Source organism: Oncorhynchus mykiss, chromosome 3 (assembly GCF_057628025.1).
Source record: "Oncorhynchus mykiss isolate SJ-2025 chromosome 3, ASM5762802v1, whole genome shotgun sequence".
In the NCBI taxonomy this organism is placed as follows: domain Eukaryota; kingdom Metazoa; phylum Chordata; class Actinopteri; order Salmoniformes; family Salmonidae; genus Oncorhynchus; species Oncorhynchus mykiss.
The window spans coordinates 18,507,651-18,534,188 of record NC_143024.1 but is presented as its reverse complement, the minus strand read 5'-3'; the positions used below and the strand labels follow the sequence as shown (position 1 = coordinate 18,534,188).

At 45.0% G+C, this 26,538-nt stretch overlaps 1 protein-coding gene across 3 annotated transcripts in view; it reads left to right on the top strand.

The window, feature by feature from the left end:
* Positions 1 to 762: 762 nt before the first annotated feature.
* The window catches only part of LOC110520786 (phospholipid-transporting ATPase ID), an 86,212-nt gene continuing 60,436 nt past the window's right edge, over positions 763 to 26,538 (top strand). Inside the window, exons 1-2 of one of the 3 annotated variants that reach the window (XM_090223570.1) lie at positions 763 to 1,213; positions 24,696 to 24,763. In XM_090223570.1, the coding sequence (XP_090079696.1) occupies positions 24,739 to 24,763 (25 nt within the window). In that variant the 5' untranslated portion in view covers positions 763 to 1,213; positions 24,696 to 24,738. Of the gene's footprint in view, positions 1,214 to 10,342; positions 10,575 to 24,695; positions 24,764 to 26,538 lie in introns of those variants that run through there. The other 2 variants (XM_090223568.1, XM_090223572.1) reach the window with 2 other exon arrangements.

Sequence of the window (26,538 nt, the reverse complement as noted above, 5' to 3'; positions counted from 1 at the left end):
CATGCACACACACACGACACCTTAGGAAATCATGTTGTTAAAGATGCTAACCTCCCGGAAGGTCACATGGTCCTTATCTAATTCCCTGTGGTATCTTTAGGGTCAGGTGGGGTTGTAAACACAACATACAGATATTATACACCACTCTTACACAACGCTCACTCAATATTGAACTGCATTTTACTCAATACAAAGAAGACTAGAGAAACAAGGGAAGACGGTAAGAGATATTGTTGCAATACTTCATTTTCAGCCCAGATAAGTAGATCTCGGGTTAAAACTATAATTATATTTATATTGGAACAAAACAGCTAAAAGGATATGCCTAGCTAGTTACCTTGGGAGCTAGGTAGCTAGTTAGCTTGGTAGCTAGGTAGCTAGTTAACTTGGTAGCTAGTTAGCTTGGTATCTAGGTAGCTTGGTAGCTTTCAAGATAGCAATATATATCTGGGATCCAACTTTTTTCTTAAATGACTTAGCTGGCTAATTGACTTCCTCAAGCATGGTAAAACAAAGGAGGTCAAATGTTTAATCACACCAAAAACACAGCAGATACTGTTTGTTTAGAAGAAGGATGACATTTAACTAGGATTTAAAACTAGGTTTTGTGCAGTTTAGAGTTAATGGTTATGGAGGCCAAAGTCTGATTGACGAGATCAGATCCGATGCTTTAGTTAATGGACAGTCAGCCGTGTGGTTTGTGTGTGTGTGTGTGTGTGTGTGTGTGTGTGTGTGTGTGTGTGTGTGTGTGTGTGTGTGTGTGTGTGTGTGTGTGTGTGTGTGTGGTTGAATTGGATTTGATGAGGGGACAGGTCGGACACTGATAAAGACGGTAACTAGCTAGTAAAGGAGTGCACGGGGAAAGATGATGACGGACATTAGGCCACAGACAGGTGAAGATGACAGCTGTTATTGACTGAATGACACTTTTTATTTTTGCCTTTGACAGTGTGTGAATACCACTTTGACTACAAGATTCTGCAGAAACCAGTAGATCTGCGTGGGCATCTGATCTGCACAGGGCAACATTCACATAATCTGTAGGCTGGCCAGGTGGGAGCTACAGGTTTAGGCACAGATGCATATAGATGGGACAGGTCCAGGCTAACAAACAGGTATTGGGGATGAAGGAGAGCGGGCAGGTACCAGGTACCTGACGAACCACTTGGCTCGGAAGTGTTTGGGAGAGCTGATGGGAACATTTGTTCTGCTGGTGAGTAGCCTAGCTTCTAAAGCCTTACTGTTCAAAATGGAAAACATAAAGCACACTATTTTTATAGACAGAAGAAAAAAAATCGAAATATAATATATATATTTATGTGTGTGTGTATGTCATGCACAGTACAATGAAGTGCTTACTTGCAGGTTTTCCTCTCGACATTGCAACCACAAATAAGAATTGATAACCTGAGTAAACAGTCAGTAGACAAATGACCACCAGTCAACACCACTTATTGCAACCAGGTTCATACATGCAGTGGTGTAAAGTACTGAAGTAAAAATACTTTAAAGTGCTTAAGTTGTTTTTGGGGCTATCTGTATTTTTTTAACCATGGTTACTTTTAATCCACTATATTCCTGAAGAAAATAATGTACTTTTTACTCCATACATTTTCCCTGACACCCAAAAGTGCTCATCACATTTTGCATTCTTAGCAGGACAGGAAAATTGTCAAATTTATGCACATATCAAGAGAACATCTGGTCATCTCTACTGCCTCTGATCTGGCGGACTCACTAAACACACATGCTTTGTTTGTAAATGAGTGTTGGAGTGCTCCTGGCTATCTGTAAAATAATAATAATAATAATAATAATACTAGAATATGGTGACGTCTGGTTTGCTTTATATGAGGAATTTGAAATATTTGTACTTACATTGACATTTACAATTACATTTACAATTACATTTACAATTACAATTACATTTACAATTACAATTACATTTACAATTACAATTACAATTACATTTACAATTACAATTACATTTACAATTACAATTACATTTACAATTACAATTACATTTACAATTACATTTACTATTACAATTACATTTACAATTACATTTACAATTACAATTACATTTACAATTACAATTACAATAACATTTATAATTACAATTACATTTACATTTACAATTACATTTACAATTACATTTACAATTACAATTACATTTACAATTACAATTACATTTACAATTACAATAACATTTATAATTACAATTACATTTTGGATACTTAAGTACATTTAAAACAAAATACTTTTAGACTTTTACTCAAGTAGTATTTTACTGGGTGACTTTCACTTGAGTCATTTTCTATTAAGGTATCTTCACTTTTATGTATGACAATTGTGTACTTTTTCCACCACTGCCTATGTCGAAATGTGAACATATTTTTTTATCAGTATCCTATTACAGAAGCTTATGAAAAAGTAATTTGGTACATTATGACTTGATAAGAAGTTGATAGCTTGAAGCTATAACCAGAAGAGGTTTTAGCTGTATGGCATCTTTGTTCAACTCTGAGCGGTTGTTTTGGGCCAGGCAAGTTAACCCCCTTCCCATTTTGGCACCATGACTCGCTACCCAAACCAGATGCAACTGGTTTCAAGAGAGACATCATGTGATATCCTACTGCTGTCTAGTGGATGGACTGGGAATCAGACAGGGAATAAAAAAATATGCAAAACATTAAGAACACCTTAGAGGTTGCTGGATCGAATCCCCGATCTGACAAGGTAAAAATCGGTCGATCCTTCCCTGAACAGGCAGTTAACCCACTGTTTCCCGGACGGCCCTCATTGTAAATAACAATTTGTTCTTAACTGACTTGCCTAGTTAAATAAAAATAATTTAATATATAAATAATTTCAGAATTAATAAAGATGATTGGTTTTCAAACTGACAAATCTGGTGTTTATGTCAAACAGCTTTGTTATATTTCAGTCTTCTGTGATGTATATAAGTGTAATATTGGGATGAAAAGTCAAAACTGAAAACATTTCATCACTATACAGTATGTGACATGGTACAGGTGTCTTCTTTTATAGCCATGTGTATACTTTTGGTTCCAAGTAGATTTGTTTAAGACTACTAAGAATCACTCTTCGTGATGTTTTGCCATAATAAAATGAGAGTTCAGTTCATGTAACAGGGTTGACCTTAAAATTAGGGACAGACGTAAATGATTCACTAATCACATGAAAAATAAATCTTCAGAAATGACTTTTGCAAAGCAACAAAATAACTAGGGTTTTTACAATGATGGTGAAATGATGGGGTTAAGTGGGTTAAAATGTTCCTAAAATAACACATCTTTATTGCATTTACATGATCAAATATCTGATGTATTGAATTCTCCATCTGGCCTATGTTAAAGGTCACTTCATTTAATATAACAGGCTTTTAAAATTCAATACTGGTGAACAATTTAGAATTGAAATATCAAAGGGACGCAAAAGGCACTCTTTTCATGGAACGACCCATCTACTTTTAGTAAACTACTTCTCCTTATCTATAGCCTTCAATAAGCCACAATACACAGACTTGTAAGACTGGTTATCTAAGCTGGTCTCTGTTAAGAGCCTTTGAACGGGTAAAAGGTGCCAGGCGCAATATCGTTACAGTTTATACTGTCATGTTATATATGTTAGTCCATGACCGTTAGACACATGAACAAGCTGGAATAGACCTGTGTGCAGGCTGGAACCTTGCTCAGTCACACAGCCGAGGAAGGGAAAGTGCTAGAACTGGATGTCCTTCTAGCCATGGCTGCAGTTCATGTTCCCTCTCTTTATTTTACAGTATCTCCCTTGAGCTCCTCTCTTTCCCCTCTCTATCACATCCCCTTTACCTCTACTCTACTTGTGCTTTGCTTCTCTAATTCTTTCTCCCTCCCTCCCTCTTTCTCCCCTCCATACTCTCATCTCCTCCCTCACAGTATTCTTTCAACCTGGAGTCAGGGGTAGACGTAACATAGAAAACTTAAGTGATGTGAATAAATGATGGTTAATACGTGATAAGCAGTAATGGACAGTCACTACCATCATGGGACTTCGTACCCGAAAATGAACCGACCTCAAAAAGCACTAATCGCTCAGCACTAAACATTGAATATCATACTCATTTCAGTATCCCGGATTTATATTTATTATGTTACGTCTAGTCTATGAGACCAGACTGCCTCTTTAATCTAACTTGACTTTATCTCTGCCTCCCTTCTCTCCCCCTTTGTCTTCCTCTAGATGTTTGGCTGTAGTGCATCAGCCCAGGTGAAGAATTCTCCAGTGTCAAATCAACACTGACAGCCAAATATGTTATCATGAACATTTTATTATTCAACACAATACAACTATTTAATAAGTCCTTATTTTGAGGGCCTAGTTTTACCCTGACACAGTAGCCTGCAAATCATGCTCTTCAGGCCTGCAAGTCACATTATGAAGGCTTGTAAAGTGATGTAATTCATATTGGAATACAGACAGAGTGGGGATATTCAACATTTTGGCTAAACCATCTAAACTGGAACAACCATTTCAATAGCGGGCACAATAAATCCAAGTAAGAGATTGGATTAGTTTAGAAAAATGTCTGTTATTTATATTTAAGTAGCATAAGATTAATGGGCAGGGTGCCCTGGGTGAAGCTGCTCCCATACGCTCTGTGTCAGGTGCTGGGAGCTTACCTGGCCTCTGGCCTGGTCTTCCTGTTCTACTATGGTCAGTCAGACACTCACACACCAGTCCCACCAATCACTGGTGTCATGTCAGCTTGTTACATGCATATTCAGTAGCATTATGATATAGTGTTTCATGATAACTGTCACTGAACAACCAGCTCCCTCTCTCTGTCGGATGCTATCATGGACTTCAGTGAATTTGACAGTGAATGGGGCTAATGAAACGGCGTCCATCTTTGCCACCTATCTCCGAGCACCTATCCCTCAGAGCACCTATCTCTCAGCAGCACCTATCTCTCAGAGCACCTATCTCTCAGCAGCACCTATCCCTCAGAGCACCTATCTCTCAGCAGCACCTATCCCTCAGAGCACCTATCGCTCAGCAGCACCTATCCCTCAGAGCACCTATCTCTCAGCAGCACCTATCCCTCAGAGCACCTATCTCTCAGCAGCAGCATCCTAGACCAGGTCAGACCAATATGATACAGTACGAAGCAGGAACGGATGATGGTGTGTTGTCACTAACTCAAAAGGCACTCACTCATCTGAGCCATCTTTGTTGCAGGTGAATGGTAACAGCTGAATAAGATGAGAAAAAGAAGAAACCTGCACACTGATCTTGATAGTATCACTGATCTTTAAAAACTTTACGTATCGACTTCTAGACCTTCCTCAGAGCGTTTGGCCTTCGTCACTAACCTCCACAGCCACAAAGTCATAAACCCTGCCTATTTTCCTAAATTTCTCTTCTTAAAATTAGATTTTAAACCTATCCCTAACTTTAAAACACACTGCTAACCTTATGCTTAACCCTAACCTAAACCACACTGCTAACCTTATGCTTAACCCTAACCTTAAATTAACATTATCATTAACTCACTAGCTTTAAGCACCAGCTGTCAGAGCAGCTCACAGATTACTGCACCTGTACATAGCCCATCTATAATTTAGCCCAAACAACTACCTCTCCCCCTACTGTATTTATTTATTTATTTTGCTCCTTTGCACCCCATTATTTGTATTTCTACTTTGCACATTCTTCCACTGCAAATCTACCATTCCAGTGTTTTATTTGCTATTTTGTATTTACTTCACCACCATGGACTTTTTTTTGCCTTTACCTCCCTTATCTCACCTCACTTGCTCACATTGTATATAGACTTATTTTTCTACTGTATTATTATTGACTGTATGTTTGTTTTCCTCCATGTGTAACTCTGTGTTGTTGTTTGTGTCGAACTGCTTTGCTTTATCTTGGCCAGGTCGCAGTTGTAAATGAGAACTTGTTCTCAACTGGCCTACCTGGTTAAAACCTCTTTGGGCTGCAATCCCGTTAACGGGATGATATGACAACAGCCAGTGAAAGTGCAGGGCGACAAATTCAAAACAACAGAAATCTCATAATTAAAATTCCTCAAACATACATGTATCTTATACCATTTTAAAGGTAGTATTGTTGTTAATCTCACCACAGTGTCCCATTTCAAATAGGCTTTACGGCGAAAGCACCACAAACGATTATGTTAGGTCAGAGCCAAGTCACAGAAAAACACAGCAATTTTTCCAGCCAAAGAGAGGAGTCACAAAAAGCACAAATAGAGAAAAAATGTATCACTAATCTTTGATGATCTTCATCAGATGACACTCATAGGACTTCATGTTACACAATGTATGTTTTGTTTGATAAAGTTTATATTTATATAAAAAAATCGGAGTTTACATTCACTAGTTCCAAAAACATCCAGTGATTTTGCATAGCCACATCGATTCAACAGAAATACTCATTATAAATGTAGATGATAATACATACACATGGAATAAGTTATACACATGGAATTATAGATATACCTCTCCTTAGAGCAAGCGCTGTGTCAGATTTTAAAAAAACTTTACGGAAAAAGCAAACCATGCAATAATCTGAGACGGCGCTCAGAACAAGTCAAATTAGCTGCCATGTTGGAGTCAACATAAACCATAAATGACATGATAAATGTTCCCTTACCTTTGGTATATATATCCAAACGCTCGTTCTGGTCAAGCGTTAGTTCGAATAAAAACCTCAAAAAGTTAGATTACAGGTCGAAGAAACATTTCAAACTAAGTACAGAATCAATCATTAGGATGTTTTAATCATATATCTTCAATAAAGTTCAACCGGAGAATTCCTTTGTGTCTTCTGGAGCAACGGAACGCAAGAGGAAGTCATGTGGAATGCGCGTGACCAGAAAATGGCTGACTGCAAGACACCTGTTCATTCTGTTCTTATTCAGTCCCACAACACAGTAGAAGCCTCATTCAATTCAACCATTATATAGATGGTTGACATCTAGTGGAAGCCCTAGGAAGTGCAACTTCATTCATATCTCATGGGGATTTCAATGGGAACTGTGTTGAAAACCTACCAACCTCAGATTTCTCATTTCCTGTTTGAAATTCTCCTCAGGTTTTTGCCTGCCATATGAGTTCTGTTATACTCACAGACATAATTCAAACAGTTTTAGAAACTTCAGGGGGGGGGGGGGGGGGGGTACAGTCACGACTCCTACCGAAGGTGGCTCCTCTTCCTGTTCGGGTGGAGCTCGGCGGTCGTCGTCACCGGTCTACTAGCTGCCATCGATCCCTTTTCCCTTTGCTGTTGGTTTTGTCTCATTGGTTTCACCTGTTTCTGGTTTCTGTTTTTAGTTGGGCTATTTAAGCCGGTAAGGCCCATCTGCTCTTTGTGCTTATTTTTCCTCTGTGTTTATGTGTGGTAGTGTGTTACATTTAGTTTGTTTCTCCGGACTAGTTGGGTCCTGGCTTTGGGCCAATAGTTTATGTGCGCCTGGTATTGGCATATACGATTTTCTCCTGCGCCTGACTCCGCACCCACTACGCCCAAGTGCGTCACACCTGTTGGCTTGGATTAGGTTCTAAATACTTAACATAAATCTACCATTAATCCAAGGCTATGCCATTTCTTTCTTCTCATTGGTTCAAATTACAAATATGTCAAAGAACTATAAACTCGTTCATAATTATCAATTACACAATTTACCTTGAAATCAGTATTACTAATGACCTTAAATTCATTATCCAAATGGCCCTCCATGAGGCTGATCAGACCACAAAGGAAAGCCATGATAGAGGTCAACAGTTATACCACCCTTTTACAGTCGTGTTTCCTACTAAAATGAAAGAACAACCATCAAACATTTTCTACATGTTGTATCCCAGGTCTCCAGAACATTCCCTTTATCAAAAGAATTCACGTGTTTAATTAAAACTCAGAAAATAAACTTCTAATATTCCATGTGTGTGTGTACCCCTTTAAGATATCGTCTCCATGAAAAATGGAATTCTCCTCAAACCCAAAGACTACCCCCAGGTTCTAAACAAACAAAACATTTCCAGGCCATTTCAATTTGGTAGAAATGTGCCTCTATCTCACTCGCTCCCTTCAAGATTACAGCCCCAAGAAAACATTTCAAAAGAAATACAATGAAGCACTCCTTTTCACAGAAAAAAACCCTTGGTCAGCATTCGTTACACTACCCCGATTCAGAAACCCAAACGTTGACTACAAACAAAACCTAATAATAGTGATATCTTCTCATTGTACTCCCTCCAATCATTAGTTTTAAATTTCCTCAATGGTTATATGTACTTAATTGAGCATGCACTACCCTTGGATACAATACTGTACTTTAAATCTATGAAATTCCCCTACTACTTGACTAGTTTAGCCCAAGTTTGCTTTGCAACATTAAAACCCTTTCAGTCTGTCTGCAAACAGTCTCTCAAAATGCTTGATATGAATACCCTGCCATTAGACCCACACAACTGTGATTAATGTGCACTGTCCCTTTAAAATAAAATAAACTCAGCCTGCAATCCACTTTACTGGCCTGACATTGTTCCACGTAATGGAAACAGATTATAATGTTAGAATACCTTAACTTCCTGTTCAATTTCATTGGTGTTACCTAAACAATCAAACCAAGAATCAATAACCAGAAACTATCACAAAACTTTTACGATTCAACTTTTCAGACCTGAATATCTTACAGCCAAATATAGCCCAGTGAGCATGACTAACTCTGACAAAAATATAACCTCCCCTCCAACCACGTTCTGAGAGAGAAAACATATTTCAACCCTGCAGGCGTGACACAAAACGCAGAAATAAAAATATAAATCATGCCTTACCTTTGACAAGCTTCTTCTGTTGGCACTCCTATATGTCCCATAAACATCACAAATGGTTATTTTGTTCAATTTATTCCGTCGATATATATCCAAAATGTCAATTTATTTGGCGTGTTTGATCCCTAAAAACACTGGTTCCAACTTGCACAACGTGAGTACAAAATATCTCAAAGTTACCTGTAAACTTTGCCAAAACATTTCAAACTACTTTTGTAATACAACTTTAGGTATTTTTTAAAGTAAATAATCAATAAAATTGAATAATAATAATAATAATAATAATCAATAAAATTGAATTGAATAAAATTGATCTGTGTTCAATACAGGAAGAAAACAAACTGACGCTACCTTTCTGGTCACGCGCCTCTATCTAACAGTACACTTGAAGTGACCCTCGTTTTGAACAGGGCTACTTTTTCATTACACAAAGGAATAACCTCAACCAATTTCTAAAGACTGGTGACATCCAGTGGAAGTGGTAGGAACTGCAAGAAGGTCCCTTAGAAATCTGGATTCCCAATGAAACCCACCAGTGCCCCTGGTGGCCCCATTCTTGGGGGCTATGGTAGGTGAGGCTCTTCTTTGAGCTGCACCACCCACCACTGCAACTGGAGTCCGATGGGTTCTATCTGGAGAACAAGATGGCGCCCGGTCTGGAGGCAATGGACCTGGGCCTGAAGTCATTCCCCAAGGACATACGGCTGGACATAGAAAAGGCTGCCCATCTGAAGGAGAAAGTCAGCCATCTTCTCTGTACTCCTCTCCTCTCTCTCTCTATCACTCTCTCTCCATCTGTCTGTGTTCTCTCTTTCTCCTGAACTTGTTCTTCCCTTCGTCCTTCTACCTTGCTTCTGTCCTTCTCAACATATTCCTACATTTTCCCCTCTCCTGATTCCTGCTTTAGTACTCTATTGATTTGTAATTTGATGATGAAGAAAGGTGTGTGTGTTTGAGGAATATGGTTGTATGAGAGTGCTTATTTGTACAGTTTTGGCCATCGTAGTCAAAAGTTATAGTGTACGTGTTGAGATTGTTTTGGGCTGTGTTTTGTGAGTTCAGAATAAATTAAATATAAAATATTGATTTGATTTGTAGCTATGAATATCAAAAGCTGGAGAAAAAAATCGCTGCAGCTTTGGTGCTGATGTTGCGCCCCAAAATATAGGCTGTTGCTGTTACCGACCAGCGACAGCAGGGGGCGCTATGAGATAAATAATATAAAGCACATGGCTGAAAGGCTGTTGTTCAATAATAACCTTCAAATGCAATATTGAGGCGGGAGGTTTTGTGAAATTATGGTGACAAAAAGGAACTCTCAAAAGTTCCCCAAACTGTAATAACTAGATGTCGACATTGTTGAATAATTAAAATAAAAAATAAAATATCTCCCTGACATTACAAAGAGGATAGTCTATTTCCTCATGAGATGAAATTATAGAAATGGCTTGAATATGCGTAGGAGGGTGGTCGAAGTAAGCATCGCCCCTCCTTCCTGTTTCTCTCCCTGGTTGGAGAAAGAAAAGCTCTTTCACCTCGCCTGCATGTCTGTGTATCAGCACGGCGCATCCACAGTGCCTGCCTGTATCCTCTACCTCCGTGGCCTTACAAACAAGGGCAGGCGTGTCATCAACACTCAAACAGCAGCATGAACCCAGCGAGAAGACTTGGATGCTGCTGACAGAAATGTGCACATAGCGTGGACTTGAAAAGGTAGGTTCCATAGCCAGCCAGTCGACAAATGTAGGCTAGCCAGCTAAACAATTGAATGTCAGGTTCTTTGTTTATTTCGCAGAGATTCTGATTGAGCTAGTTTAGCTAGCCATTAACAATGCATTATAATTGTTGCCTGCACTTCAAATGTTCTTACCACACCTGTGTATAAACTTTGACCTGTTTAGGCCCTACTGTTGTTTGATAACTTGTGAATAATTATGGGTACCTTTGTTGAGTTATTGTGCTTCACACTGACTGCAAGTATAAACCTCTTCCTGAATAAACTTAGCATATACTATGCTATAAGGGCTATAGTAACTAGCTAGTCAGATGTATTACCCCGTTACTATTTTTTGCTATTGATACTGTTAACTACTTGAACTAATAACTATGTTATTACATGCTAATAATGTCACGTTATGTATCTGATTTGGTTATTTAGGCAGTGTTTAAAAAAATATATATATTGGGTCAATAGGTAATTCATGGTAATGCAGGGATTGGTTGCTTTAATATGAGCGGAATTCTGAGCAGCAGCCAAGAAAGGAGATTCGATATTCAGCATGTCTCTGGTGTTACGCACTCCCCTATCTGCCCTCCTACCTGCCTGCCTCGTACTGGCCCTGCTCCCCTATCTCCCCTCCTACCTGCCTGCCTCGTACTGGCCCTGCTCCCCTATCTGCCCTCCTACCTGCCTGCCTCGTACTGGTCTTGCTCCCCTATCTGCCCTCCTACCTGCCTGCCTCGTACTGGCCCTGCTCCCCTATCTGCCCTCCTACCTGCCTGCCTCGTACTGGCCCTGCTCCCCTATCTGCCCTCCTACCTGCCTGCCTCGTACTGGCCCTGCTCCCCTATCTGCCCTCCTAACTGCCTGCCTCGTACTGGCCCTGCTCCCCTATCTGCCCTCCTACCTGCCTGCCTCGTACTGGCCCTGCTCCCCTATCTGCCCTCCTACCTGCCTGCCTCGTACTGGCCCTGCTCCCCTATCTGCCCTCCTACCTGCCTGCCTCGTACTGGCCCTGCTCCCCTATCTGCCCTCCTACCTGCCTGCCTCGTACTGGCCCTGCTCCCCTATCTGCCCTCCTACCTGCCTGCCTCGTACTGGTCTTGCTCCCCTATCTGCCCTCCTACCTGCCTGCCTCGTACTGGCCCTGCTCCCCTATCTGCCCTCCTACCTGCCTGCCTCGTACTGGCCCTGCTCCCCTATCTGCCCTCCTACCTGCCTGCCTCGTACTGGCCCTGCTCCCCTATCTGCCCTCCTAACTGCCTGCCTCGTACTGGCCCTGCTCCCCTATCTGCCCTCCTACCTGCCTGCCTCGTACTGGCCCTGCTCCCCTATCTGCCCGCCTACCTGCCTGCCTCGTACTGGCCCTGCTCCCCTATCTGCCCTCCTACCTGCCTGCCTCGTACTGGCCCTGCTCCCCTATCTGCCCTCCTACCTGCCTGCCTCGCACTGGCCCTGCTCCCCTATCTGCCTTCCTACCTGCCTGCCTCGTACTGGCCCTGCTCCCCTATCTGCCCTCCTACCTGCCTGCCTCGTACTGGCCCTGCTCCCCTATCTGCCCTCCTACCTGCCTGCCTCGTACTGGCCCTGCTCCCCTATCTGCCCTCCTACCTGCCCTCCTACCTGCCTGCCTCGTACTGGCCCTGCTCCCCTATCTGCCCTCTTACCTGCCCTCCTACCTGCCTGCCTAGTTCTGGCCCTGCTCCCCTGCATCCCTACTTGCCCTTCTACTTCCATTCCTTCCTGCCCTCCTACCTGCCTGCCTCATTCCGGTCCTACCTCCCTGCCTGCCTCATTCCGGCCCTACCTCCCTGCCTGCATCATTCCGTCCCTACCTGCCCTTCTACTTCCATTCCTTCCTGCCCTCCTACCTGCCTGCCTCATTCCGGTCCTACCTCCCTGCCTGCCTCATTCCGGCCCTACCTCCCTGCCTGCCTCATTCTGGTCCTACCTCCCTGCCTTCCTCATTCGGGCCCTACCTCCCTGCCTGCCTCATTCCGGCCCTACCTCCCTGCCTGCCTCATTCCGGCCCTACCTGCCCGCCATAAGGGCACTGCAGTCCACAGGGTTATACAAGGAGCCTGAAGGAGAGTGGGAAAGGGAGGGAGGGAAAACGTAAGGGAGGGAGGGGAGGTAGTTTCTTTTCATTTCATATTGTTTAATCTGGCACTCAGCCCAAACCATTCGCTTGTCCTGTTTTGATCTTTAAATATACAGTGGGAGAAAAAGGAGGAAGGTTATGAGTGGAGAGAAGAGAGCAGAAAGAGACAGGGGATTGGTGAAAGAGAGGTAGGTATGGAGGGAATTGGTGAGATGAACGGAGAGGTATAGGAGATGGGGGAGAGAGAACAGAATGTACACAGTGAGAGAGATAGAGACTGGTGTATGTATCTGAAAGCTGATCTGTGCCACTCAGAGAGCAGTTCTTTCTGTGGACTATTGATTTAGGCCCGACCACCATCTCCCTCAGTCTACCAGTTCTGGAACCCTAGACGTTGTCTGTAGATACAGACCTAGGATCAGTTTACCATCCCCTAATCCTAACCCCAACCATAGGGATCAAAATACAAAAATCATTTCATCCACCCTTTGTTTTCCTACAGTATTCTAAACAACAGTTCTAAACAACAGTTCTAAACAACAGTTCTAAACAATAGTTCTAAACAACAGTTCTAAACAACAGTACTAAACAACAGTTCTAAACAACAGTTCTAAACAACAGTACTAAACAACAGTTCTAAACAATAGTTCTAAAGAACAGTTCTAAACAACAGTTCCAAACAACAGTTCTAAACAACAGTTCCAAACAACAGTTCTAAACAACAGTTCCAAACAACAGTTCTAAACAACAGTTCCAAACAACAGTTCCAAACAACAGTTCCAAACAACAGTTCTAAACAACAGTTCCAAACAACAGTTCTAAACAACAGTTCCAAACAACAGTTCTAAACAACAGTTCTAAACAACAGTTCCAAACAACAGTTCCAAACAACAGTTCCAAACAACAGTTCTAAAAACAGTTCTAAACAACAGCTCCAAACAACAGTTCTAAACAACAGTTCTAAACAACAGTTCTAAACAACAGTTCCAAACAACAGTTCTAAACAACAGTTCTAAACAACAGTTCCAAACAACAGTTCTAAACAACAGTTCCAAACAACAGTTCTAAACAACAGTTCTAAACAACAGTTCCAAACAACAGTTCTAAACAACAGTTCCAAACAACAGTTCTAAACAACAGTTCTAAACAACAGTTCCAAACAACAGTTCTAAACAACAGTTCCAAACAACAGTTCTAAACAACAGTTCTAATCAACAGTTCCAAACAACAGTTCCAAACAACAGTTCCAAACAACAGTTCTAAATAACAGTTCTAAACAACAGTTCTAAACAACAGTTCTAAACAACAGTTTCAAACAACAGTTCTAAACAACAGTTCTAAACAACAGTTCTAAACAACAGTTCTAAGCAACAGTTCTAAACAACAGTTTCAAACAACAGTTCTAAACAACAGTTCTAAACAACAGTTCTAAACAACAGTTCCAAACAACAGTTCTAAACAACAGTTCTAATCAACAGTTCCAAACAACAGTTCCAAACAACAGTTCCAAACAACAGTTTCAAACAACAGTTCTAAACAACAGTTCTAAACAACAGTTCTAAACAACAGTTCTAAACAACAGTTTCAAACAACAGTTTCAAACAACAGTTCTAAACAACAGTGTAACGCTCCGGGGGTCGTGGGTGTGGAGTCAGACGCAGGAAACAGAGAGTGCAATAATGTGCTCTTTAATGCACTCACGCAACACTGGGTGCTCAAAACCAAATGCCCCAAACACGGGGGACGAAAACAGTACAGCAGAATACACGACCAGGAACAAACACGTTCCTCTACTACATACCCGAAGGTCACAATAATTAATCCCGCACAAAGAAACACTAATTACTAACTAACAGGTGCTAACAATAAACATACAAGGAGGGGGAGGAAAGACAATGAGTGGCAGCTAATAGGCCGGCGACGCCGAGCGCCAACACCGGCCTCGAGGTCGACCCGGAGGACGAGGTGCAGGGCGATCCGGATGGAGGCGATGGAAATCCCTCAACATTGATGGATCCAAGATTCCCTCCACCGGTACCCATCACCTCTCCTCCAGACCGTACCCCTCCCAGTCCACTAGGTACTGCAGGCCCCTCACCCGGCATCTTGAGTCCAGAATGGCCTATATCGTATACGCCGGGGACCCCTCGATGTCCAGAGGGGGGAGGGACCTACGGCACCTCACTGTCCTCTAGGGGACCAGCTACCACTGGCCTGAGAAGAGACACATGAAACGAGGGGTTAATACGATAATAGGAAGGGAGTTGTAATCGATAACACACCTCGTTTATTCTCCTCAGGACTTTAAAGGGCCCTACACAGTGCGGACCCAGGGCAAGCGGAGGGGCAGGTTTTGGGTCGAGAGCCAGACCCTGTCCCCCGGTACAAACACGGGGGCCTCACTGCGGTGGCGGTCAGCACTCCTCTTCTGCTGTCCACTCGCTTGTTGGAGAGATTCCTGGACGGCCCTCCAGGTCTCCTTGGAGCGCTGTACCCATTCCTCCACCGCAGGAGCTTCGGTCTGGCTCGGATGCCATGCTGCAAGGACAGGGTGGTACCCCAACACACACTGAAAAGGGGACACGTTAGTAGAGGAGTGGCGTAGTGAGTTCTGGTCCATTTCAGCCCAGGGAATGTATCGTGCCCACTCCCCTGGCCGATCCTGGCAATACGACCGCAGAAACCTACCCACCTCCTGGTTCACTCTCTCCACCTGCCCATTACTCTCGGGGTGATAACCGGAGGTCAGGCTGACAGAGACCCCCAAACGCTCCATGAACGCCCTCCATACTCGGGACGTGAATTGGGGGCCCCGATCAGAAACAATGTCCTCCGGCACCCCGTAGTGCCGAAAGACGTGGGTGAATAATGCCTCCGCAGTCTGTAGGGCTGTAGGGATACCGGGCAACGGGAGGAGACGGCAGGACTTAGAGAACCGATCCACAATCACCAGAACCGTGGTGTTCCCCTGAGACGGGGGAAGATCGATCAGGAAATCTACAGATAGATGTGACCATGGCCGTTGTGGAACGGGGAGGGGTTGTAACTTCCCTCTAGGAAGGTGCCTAGGAGCCTTACTCTGGGCACACACCGAACAGGAGGAGACATAAACTTTAAGTTTAACACCTAGCCAAGGTGGGCCGCCAATGCCTCCCCCGAAGGCTCCCCACTGTCCTCGTCACCCCAGGGTGACCCGAGGAGGGTAGGACGTGAGCCCACCGAATCAGTTGGTCCCGAACACCAAGCGGCACGTACTTTCGCCCCGCCGGACACTGAGGAGGCGCGGGTTCCGCCCGTAACGCCCGCACGATGTCCGAGTCCACCTCCCATACCACTGGTGCTACCAGCCTCGAGGCGGGGAGGATGGGAGTAGGTTCAGTGGACCTATCCTCCGTGTCGTAAAGCCGGGACAGTGCGTCAGCCTTTACGTTCTGGGAGCCCGGTCTATAAGACAATGTAAACCGGAACCGTGTGAAGAACATGGCCCACCTTGCCTGACGTGGGTTCAGTCTCCTAGCTGCCCGAATATACTCCAGATTCTGGTGGTCGGTCCAGATGAGAAAGGGGTGCTTAGCCCCCTCAAGCCAGTGTCTCCACACCTTCAGAGCTCTGAACACCGCTAGCAACTCCCGGTCCCCCACATCATAGTTACGCTCCGCTGGGCTGAGCTTCATTGAGAAGAAAGCGCAGGGGCGGAGTCTTGGTGGCGTACCCGAGCGCTGTGATAGCACGGCACCCACCCCAGCCTCGGAGGCGTCCACCTCCACTATGAATGCTAGAGAGGGGTCCAGATGCGCCAACACGGGTGCATCCATGAACAGCGCCTTCAACCTGTTGAAAGCTCCGTCCGCCTCTGCTGACCACTGTAACCGCACCGGGCCCCCCTTCAGCAGTGAGGTAATGGGAGCCGCTACCTGGCCAAAACCCCGGATAAACCTCCGGTAGTAGTTGGCAAAACGCAAAAACCGCTGCACCTCTTTTACCGTGGTCGGAGTCGGCCAATTATGCACGGCCCTAATGCGGTCACCCTCCATCACCACCCCCGAGGTGGAAATGCGATAACCCAGGAAGGAGACGGCTCGTTTAGAGAACACGCATTTCTCAGCCTTGAAGTATAGGTCAAGCTCCAGCAGTCTACCAAGCACCTTCCGTACCCGAGACACATGCGCGGTGTGAGTGGCCGAGTAGATCAGAATGTCATCGAAATAAACAACCACTCCCTGCCCGCACAGGTCCCTGAGAATCTTGTCTACAAAGGATTGAAAAACGGCTGGAGCATTCTTTAACCCATACGGCATGACGAGGTACTCATAGTGGCCCGATGTGGGTCTAAATGCGGTTTTCCACTCGTCTCCCTTCCGAATACGCACCAGACTATACGCGCTCCTGAGATCCAGTTTTGTGAAGAACTGTGCTCCGTGAAATGATTCCACCGCTGTAGCGATGAGAGGTAGTGGGTAACTATACCCCACTGTGATGGCGTTTAGACGGGTGAGATGGAGGTCCGAATGTACCAGCGACTCCGTGACATATGTCTCCATCGCCAACGTCTCCTCCTGGGACAATGGGTACACGTGACTCTTGGGAAGCGCAGCGTTTACCTGGAGATCTATCGTACAATCCCTTCCCGGTCGATAAGGTGGTAATTTAGTCGCTTTCACTTTACTGAAAGCGATTGCCAAATCGGCATACTCGGGGGGAATGCACACCGTGGAACCCTGGTCTGGACTTTCCACCGACGTGGCACCGATGGAAACTTCCAAACACCTTCCAGAACACTCCTCTGACCACCCCTAGAGAACCCCCTGTCTCCACGAAATGTTAGGATTGTGCCGGGCCAGCCAGGGAATCCCTAGCACCACTGGAAAGGCAAATCAATAACATAAAGACTGATACGCTCCCTGTGATTCCCCTGCGTCACCATGTCCAGTGGAACCGTGGTCTCCCTGACCATCCCTGACCCTAATGGCCGGCTATCTAGAGAGTGCACGGGAAAGGGAGAATCTATCGGCACCAGCAGAACCCCTAACTTAAGGGCGAGTCCGCAACCCATAAAGTTCCCAGCTGCGCCTGAATTGACTAGCGCCCTATGCTGGGAAGAGGGGAAAAAGTGAGGGAAAAAAGTTAATACAAACATGTGGCCAACAGGGGGTTCTGGGTGAGTTTGATGCTGACTCACCTGGGGTGATCAAGAAGCGTTCCGCCTGCCATCTCTACTCCCAGACGGACCCCCCCAGCACCGATCGGCCGCGTGTCCTCTCCGACCACAGTTGGTGCAGGAGAGGCCTCCTCCTCCGGTACCCCTCGGCACATCCCTTCCCAACTCCATCGGAATGGGAGCGGAGGGGCTGGGTGATGGAACACACAGGACCCTCTCCGAACGCCCGCGGGCAGCCAGTAGATTGTCCAATCGGATGGACATACCGATTAGCTCATCCAGGGAAAGCGCGGTGTTCCGACACGCTAGCTCCCTGCGGACGGCCTCCCGGAGAATACACCTGTTGTGGTCGATAAGGGCCCTGTCGTTCCACCCAGATCCTGCTGCCAAGGTCTGGAACTCCAACGCGTAATCCTGGGCGCTCCTCCTCTCCTGCCTGAGATGAAATAGTCGTTCTCCCTTCGCCGAGTCTGGGCCATTCCAGACTGCGTTCGCCCACTCCAGAGCACGACCCAGGAGATGAGGACACTCACCCTCTCCGCTCCCGAGGGAGTGGGTCTGACGGAGGCCAGGTATAGCTCCAGTTGGAGTAAAAACCCCTGGCAACCCGCCGCCCTCCATCAGAAGCCCTCGGGAGCGTCAGACGGAGAGTGCTGGAGTCGGGAGATGGGGAGTCCGGAGCCAGGGGTGCCGAAGCTGGAGAGAGGAGACCACTTCTCTCCCATCGGTCCATTCTCTCCATCACTTGATCCATCGCCGATCCGATCTGATGGAGGACGGTGGTGTGGTGGAGAACCCGTTCCTCCATCGATGGGAGAGGGTTGGCTGCTGCTCCTGCTGACTCCATTCAATATGGTGCGGGATTCTGTAATGCTCCGGGTGTCGTGGGTGTGGAGTCAGACGCAGGAAACAGAGAGTGCAATACTGAGCTCTTTAATGCACTCACGCAACACTTGGTGCTCAAAACCAAATGCCCCAAACACGGGGGACGAAAACAGTACAGCAGAATACACGACCAGGAACAAACACGTTCCTCTACTACATAACCGAAGGTCACAATAATTAATCCCGCACAAAGAAACAGGCGGGGGCCGGCTGTCTAATAAAGCCCAACTAATTACTAACTAACAGGTGCTAACAATAAACATACAAGGAGGGGGAGGAAAGACAATCAGTGGCAGCTAATAGGCCGGCGACGACGACCGCCGAGCGCCACCCGACCGGGAAGGGGAGCCACCCTCGGTCGGACTCGTGACAAACAGCTCCAAGCAACAGTTCTAAACAACAGTTCTAAACAACAGTTCTAAACAACAGTTCCAAGCAACAGTTCTAAACAACAGTTCTAAACAACAGTTCCAAGCAACAGTTCCAAACAACAGTTCTAAACAACAGTTCTAAAAAAACAGTTCCAAACATGTCTCTATGCCAGTGGTGTAACACCAACCACTGTAGGAGACATACCTGACCTATCAGCCAGAGGGCCAGTGTAACGCCTCACAGACACCTACAGTTAATGCTAAATGTCTAAATGGCATTTCCTCATTACCGCAGATGGACAGGTACTGTTCTGTCTCTCTCTCTCATTCTCTCTCTCTCTCTCTCTCTCTCTCTCTCGCTCTCTCTGTGTGTGGGTTGTGCATGCGTACATTTGTCTGTGTGTGTGGATTGTGCGTGCGAACGTCTGTCTGTGTGTGTGTGGGTTGTGCATACGTCAGTGCGTATGCGTGTGTGTGGCTGTTATAGAGGCATGTAATCTCAGTGAATTAGGAGTCCTGTTTTACTATTGTCCTGGAGTCTGATGTTGGGCGATAGTTACCTCACACTGGCTGGCTGGCTGGAAGGCTGACTAGTTTCTATTCATTTCAAATTGTTTAATCTGGCACTCAGCCCAAACCATTCGCTTGTCCTGTTTTGATCTTTAAATATACAGTGGGAGAAAAAGGAGGAAGGTTATGAGTGGAGAGAAGAGAGCAGAAAGAGACAGGGGATTGGTGAAAGAGAGGTAGGTATGGAGGGAATTGGTGAGATGAACGGAGAGGTATAGGAGATGGGGGAGAGAGAACAGAATGTACACAGTGAGAGAGATAGAGACTGGTGTATGTATCTGAAAGCTGATCTGTGCCACTCAGAGAGCAGTTCTTTCTGTGGACTATTGATTTAGGCCCGACCACCATCTCCCTCAGTCTACCAGTTCTGGAACCCTAGACGTTGTCTGTAGATACAGACCTAGGATCAGTTTACCATCCCCTAATCCTAACCCCAACCATAGGGATCAAAATACAAAAATCATTTCATCCACCCTTTGTTTTCCTACAGTATCAGTACAGATGAAGGAAATGAGATGAGGAGACCACTTAACAGTATTAAAGCTTTGACACAAAACAGTTCCAAACAACAGTTCTAAACAACAGTACTAAACAACAGTTCTAAACAACAGTTCTAAACAACAGTTCTAAACAACAGTTCTAAACAACAGTTCTAAACAACAGTTCCAAACAACAGTTCCAAACAACAGTTCTAAACAACAGTTCCAAACAACAGTTCTAAACAACAGTTCCAAACAACAGTTCCAAACAACAGTTCTAAACAACAGTTCTAAACAACATTTCCAAACAACAGTTCCAAACAACAGTTATAAACTACAGTTCCAAACAACAGTTCTAAACAACAGTTCCAAACAACAGTTCCAAGCAACAGTTCCAAACAACAGTTCCAAACAACAGCTCCAAGCAACAGTTCCAAACAACAGTTCTAAAAAAACAGTTCCAAACATGTCTCTATGCCAGTGGTGTAACACCAACCACTGTAGTAGACATACCTTACCTATCAGCCAGAGGGCCAGTGTAACGCCTCACAGACACCTAATTTTCATCATAGGTACACTTCAACTATGGCAGACAAAATGAGAGGAATAAATCCAGAAAATCACATTGTAGGATTTTTAATGAATTTATTTGCAAATTATGGTGGAAAATAAGTATTTGGTCAATGACAAAAGTTTATCTCAATACTTTGTTATATACCCTTTGTTGGCAATGACAGAGGTCAAACGTTTTCACAAAGTTTTCACACACTGTTGCTGGTATTTTGGCCCATTCCTCCATGCAGATCTCCTCTAGAGCAGTGATGTTTTGGGGCTGTTGCTGGGCAACATGGACTTTCAACTCCCTCCAAAGATTTTCTATGGGGTTGAGATCTGGAGACTGGCTAGGCCACTCCAGGACCTTGAAATGCTTCTTACGAAGCCACTCCTTCGTTGCCCGGGCGGTGTGTTTGGGATCATTGTCATGCTGAAAGACCCAGCCACGTTTCATCTTCAATGCCCTTGCTGATGGAAGGAGGTTTTCACTCAAAATCTCACGATACATGGCCCCATTCATTCTTTCCTTTACACGGATCAGTCGTCCTGGTCCCTTTGCAGAAAAAACAGCCCCAAAGCATGATGTTTCCACCCCATGCTTCACAGTAGGTATGGTGTTCTTTGGATGCAACTCAGCATTCTTTGTCCTCCAAACACGACGAGTTGAGTTTTTACCAAAAAGTTCTATTTTGGTTTCATCTGACCATATGACATTCTCCCAATCTTCTTCTGGATCATCCAAATGCTCTCTAGCAAACTTCAGACGGGCCTGGGCATGTACTGGCTTAAGCAGGGGGACACGTCTGGAACTGCAGGATTTGAGTCCCTGGCGGTGTAGCGTGTTACTGATGGTAGGCTTTGTTACTTTGGTCCCAGCTCTCTGCAGGTCATTCACTAGGTCCCCCCGTGTGGTTCTGGGATTTTTGATTTTTCCCGTTGTGATAATTTTGACCCCACGGGGTGAGATCTTGCGTGGAGCCCCAGATCGAGGGAGATTATCAGTGGTCTTGTATGTCTTCCATTTCCTAATAATTGCTCCCACAGTTGATTTGTTCAAACCAAGCTGCTTACCTATTGCAGATTCAGTCTTCCCAGCCTGGTGCAGGTCTACAATTTTGTTTCTGGTGTCCTTTGACAGCTCTTTGGTCTTCTAGGCCATAGTGGAGTTTGGAGTGTGACTGTTTGAGGTTGTGGACAGGTGTCTTTTATACTGATAACAAGTTCAAACAGGTGCCATTAATACAGGTAACGAGTGGAGGACAGAGGAGCCTCTTAATTAAAGAAGAAGTTACAGGTCTGTGAGAGCCAGAAATCTTGCTTGTTTGTAGGTGACCAAATACTTATTTTCCACCATAATTTGCAAATAAATTCATTAAAAATCCTACAATGTGATTTTCTGGATTTTTTTTCTCATTTTGTCTGTCATAGTTGAAGTGTACCTATGATGAAAATTACAGGTCACTCTCATCTTTTTAAGTGTGAGAACTTGCACAATTGGTGGCTGACTAAATACTTTTTTGCCCCATTATAAATGGCATTTTCTCATTACCGCAGATGCACAGGTTCTGTTCTGTTCTGTTCTCTCTCTCTCTCTCTCTCTCTCTCTCTCTCTCTCTCTCTCTCTCTCTCTCTCTCTCTCTCTCTGTGTGTGTGGGTTGTACATGCGTACATCTGTCTGTGTGTGTGGGTTGTGCGTGCATGCGTCTGTCTGTGTGTATGGGTTGTGCATACGTCAGTGCTTATGCGTGTGTGTGGCTGTTATAGAGGCATGTAATCTCAGTGAATTAGGAGTCCTGTTTTACTATTGTCCTGGAGTCTGATGTTGGGGGATAGTTACCTCATACTGGCTGGCTGACTGACTGACTGGCTGGCTGACTGGCTAGCTGACTGGCTAGCTCTGGCAGACTTGGCTGTCTGTCTGTTTGGCTGGCTGACTGGCTGGCTGGCTCTGGCTGGCTGGCTCTGGCTGACTGGCGGTCTGACTGGCTGGCTGACTGGCTCTGGCTCTCCCTAATGCTTTACCTTACTGACACTTCTTTACCCTTCATCACAATTTAGCCCACTACTTAGATAGTCATCTGTTTATCTGAACTCAACCTCACAAGCAACATCATTTTTACCTTGAGCCTTAGACTTACTACTGTAGCTACTGTTTCAATGTTCTGTTTCGATTTGTGTTCTGGTGTATCATACCAATTAGTTCAGTAAACTAGTAAGAGAGGATGGGTCTCTTGGGGTTAGTTCAGTTTGTTAGTTTCAGATTCACATACATCTGGTGGATGCAGATCAGTTGACATGTTTAAAGATCCCCTTTTCTAAACATATCCCCTGTGTGTCAGTACTCAATCAGTATAAGTGTTTCTCTGGCTTGGAGGAGAGATCAGTTCCTCTCTCAGTTTCTCTCAAGCCCTGACCTTAACACCTGCAGCTCAGCAGTCACATTTACATGATAGTCATTTAACATGTTCTTATTCAGAGCCACTTAGAACACAAGAGAGCGGAGGGCAAAGCTGCTCTGATAGGCCCATATAATAAAGTGTCCTTGATAAATAGTGTCCTTGAGAAATAGTGTCCTTGAGAAATAGTGTCCTTGCATTTCAAAATCAACAAAGTATTCCTTTTGAAACATAAGGACTCTTTCTTTGCATGCACATCACAGTAAGTGCATTCAAATAAGAGGTCTGAACAACAGACTTCACATTGTCTGGGTCAAAATCCTGCCACATCATTCAGGTCCCTCACTAAGTGTATTACCTCATGTCTGACTCTGAATACCCTGGATGTTGACATTGTTTTTCTTTGTTTTCCTCCTCTTCTTCTTCTCCTCCTCCTCTCCCCCATCCTCTTCTTCTCCTCTCCTCTCCTCTCCTCTCCTCTCCTCTCCTCTCCTCTCCTCTCCTCTCCTCTCCTCTCCTCTCCTCTCCTCCTCCTCTCCCCCATCCTCTTCTTCTTCTCTCCCTCCTCTCCTCTCCTCTCCTCTCCTCTCCTCTCCTCTCCTCTCCTCTCCTCTCCTCTCCTCCCCCTCCTCTCCTCTCCTCTCCTCTCCTCTCCTCTCCTCTCCTCTCCTCTCCTCTCCTCTCCTCTCCTCTCCTCCCTCTCCTCTCCTCTCCTCTCCTCCCTCTCCTCTCCTCTCCTCTCCTCTCCTCTCCTCTCCTCTCCTTTCCTCTCCTCTCCTCTCCTCTCCTCTCCTCCCTCTCCTCTCCTCTCCTCTCCTCCTCCTCTCCCCCATCCTCTTCTTCTTCTCTCCTCTCCTCTCCTCCTCCTCTCCCCATCCTCTTCTTCTCCTCTCCTCTCCTCTCCTCTCCTCTCCTCTCCTCTCCTCTCCTCTCCTCTCCTCTCCTCTCCTCTCCTCCCTCTCCTCTCCTCTCCTCCCCTCTCCTCCTCCTCTCCCCATCCTCTTCTTCTTCTCTCCTCTCCTCTCCTCCTCCTCTCCCCATCCTCTTCTTCTCCTCTCCTCTCCTCTCCTCTCCTCTCCTCTCCTCTCCTCTCCTCTCCTCTCCTCTCCTCTCCTCTCCTCCTCCTCTCCCCATCCTCTTCTTCTCCTCTCCTCTCCTCTCCTCTCCTCTCCTCTCCTCTCCTCTCCTCTCCTCTCCTCTCCTCTCCTCCCTCTCCTCTCCTCTCCTCCCCTCTCCTCCTCCTCTCCCCATCCTCTTCTTCTTCTCTCCTCTCCTCCTCCTCTCCCCATCCTCTTCTTCTCCTCTCCTCTCCTCTCCTCTCCTCTCCTCTCCTCTCCTCTCCTCCTCCTCTCCCCATCCTCTTCTTCTCCTCTCCTCTCCTCTCCTCTCCTCTCCTCTCCTCTCCTCTCCTCTCCTCTCCTCCCTCTCCTCTCCTCTCCTCCCCTCTCCTCCTCCTCTCCCCCATCCTCTTCTTCTTCTCTCCTCTCCTCTCCTCCTCCTCTCCCCATCCTCTTCTTCTCCTCTCCTCTCCTCTCCTCTCCTCTCCTCTCCTCTCCTCTCCTCTCCTCTCCTCTCCTCTCCTCTCCCCTCCTCCTGTAGACAGTCCCATGGGCCATAGTGGAGGGTCAACAACAGAGTGGAGATGTTCAAAGAGAGGCCTCCTCCAGGTCAGTCACCTGTTCCAACCCTTTAATCCCAGCTGCTCTGCTGTAGTTGATGTGGTGTGTTAGGCCACCAAGGTAAAGATGAGGCTCCATGAGTCTTCAGGAGTCAGACAAGTAGTTCACCAAACCACCTCAGCTACACTTCACCCTCCTTTGACCTCGTCCTCTCAGCAACAACACCTACCTACTGAGCTACAGCCAAGAGACATGAGGGAGAAGCAGACAGTTATCACTAACGTGTAGTTGTTGTAGTATCTGATGATCATTTCCTTTAAAGGATCAATCTTTAATTGAAACAATATCAAAGTGTCCCCCAGCCTCTGTTTTGGTAAAAAGCCAGGGGTTGGGTTAATGCAGAATACTTTTGTGTTTTTTATGCATTTTTCACCCATACAAAAAAGATCAAACGGATAATAAATATCTTGTTGCGTTTTGAAAACACAGATATAACATGCGTCTTATTGTCATTTCTGCTCAGCATCAGACTCATTTTGTGCTTCAGTTGCACTTCTTCACTCGGATGAGAATTCACAAACAGGGGTTCTATCAACAGACACTGATATGTAGTAACTTTTCTCTGGTACTTGTCTCGTTGTAGCCTAGTTTCCTCCTGTAAAATGCAAGAGTAACTTCAATCAAAACATCAGGACATGTAGCAGGCTACGTTCTTTCTATGATAGACACTGTTCCTAGGCCGTCTTTGAAAATAAGATTTTGTTCTTAGCTGGCTTGCCTAGTTAAATAAATGTAAAATAAAACAAAATTAAAATTTGAAATATAAGGGCCATGCATCGTTTTTGCAAAAAATACATAGCTTTTTAATTGTAATCTCATTTACTTGTGTGGCTGGTTGCCAAATAGCGTTGCACTTCTGTTGTCTGATGAAAGGGAAGCTATTGTCTGCAGAACGTGTTGTACTAATGTATTTCTGGGAATGAAAACTATAGTTGCATGTACCTGATCACTCTGTTGAAGCAGAAAAACACTGTTGACTTTCCATTTAAAATGCAGGTGAAATGGGTTTAAAACACAGATTTTTTGATGGTCTGTGTTTTGAAAATTGATGGATGGGCCCTGAGAAATGTAACCACTCTCAAATTCATAGAAAGAGGTATGGATGGGCCCTGAGAAATGTAACCACTCTCAAATTCATAGAAAGAGGTATGGATGGGCCCTGAGAAATGTAACCACTCTCAAATTCATAGAAAGAGGTATGGATGGGCCCTGAGAAATGTAACCACTCTCAAATTCATAGAAAGAGGTATGGATGGGCCCTGAGAAATGTAACCACTCTCAAATTCATAGAAAGAGGTATGGATGCAAGGACTGACCATCCATGATATCAAAATGATAGGTGTGTTTGTTTACATGTATATTGTTTACAAACATTGGGATAAAACAAACTTATATTCTGGGTTCTGATGGGGTACGACAGTTGAACTAAGCTCATGAGGCATATGATTAATTTGTGAGTCCAAAAATGGATGCAGCAACTCCACATGTTGTTGTGGTCTCTGAGAAACAGACTGAACTTCCTGGACATGTGGAGACTGAAGTAGTGATAGTCTGGTAGATGCTGTATTCAGAACAGTAGGTCAGAGAAGCAGACAGCAGGTACTGTAGAGGCTGTATTCAGAACAGTAGGTCAGAGAAGCAGACAGCAGATACTGGAGAGGCTGTATTCAGAACAGTAGGTCAGAGAAGCAGACAGTAAGAACTGTAGAGGCTGTATTCAGAACAGTAGGTCAGAGAAGCAGACAGTAAGAACTGTAGAGGCT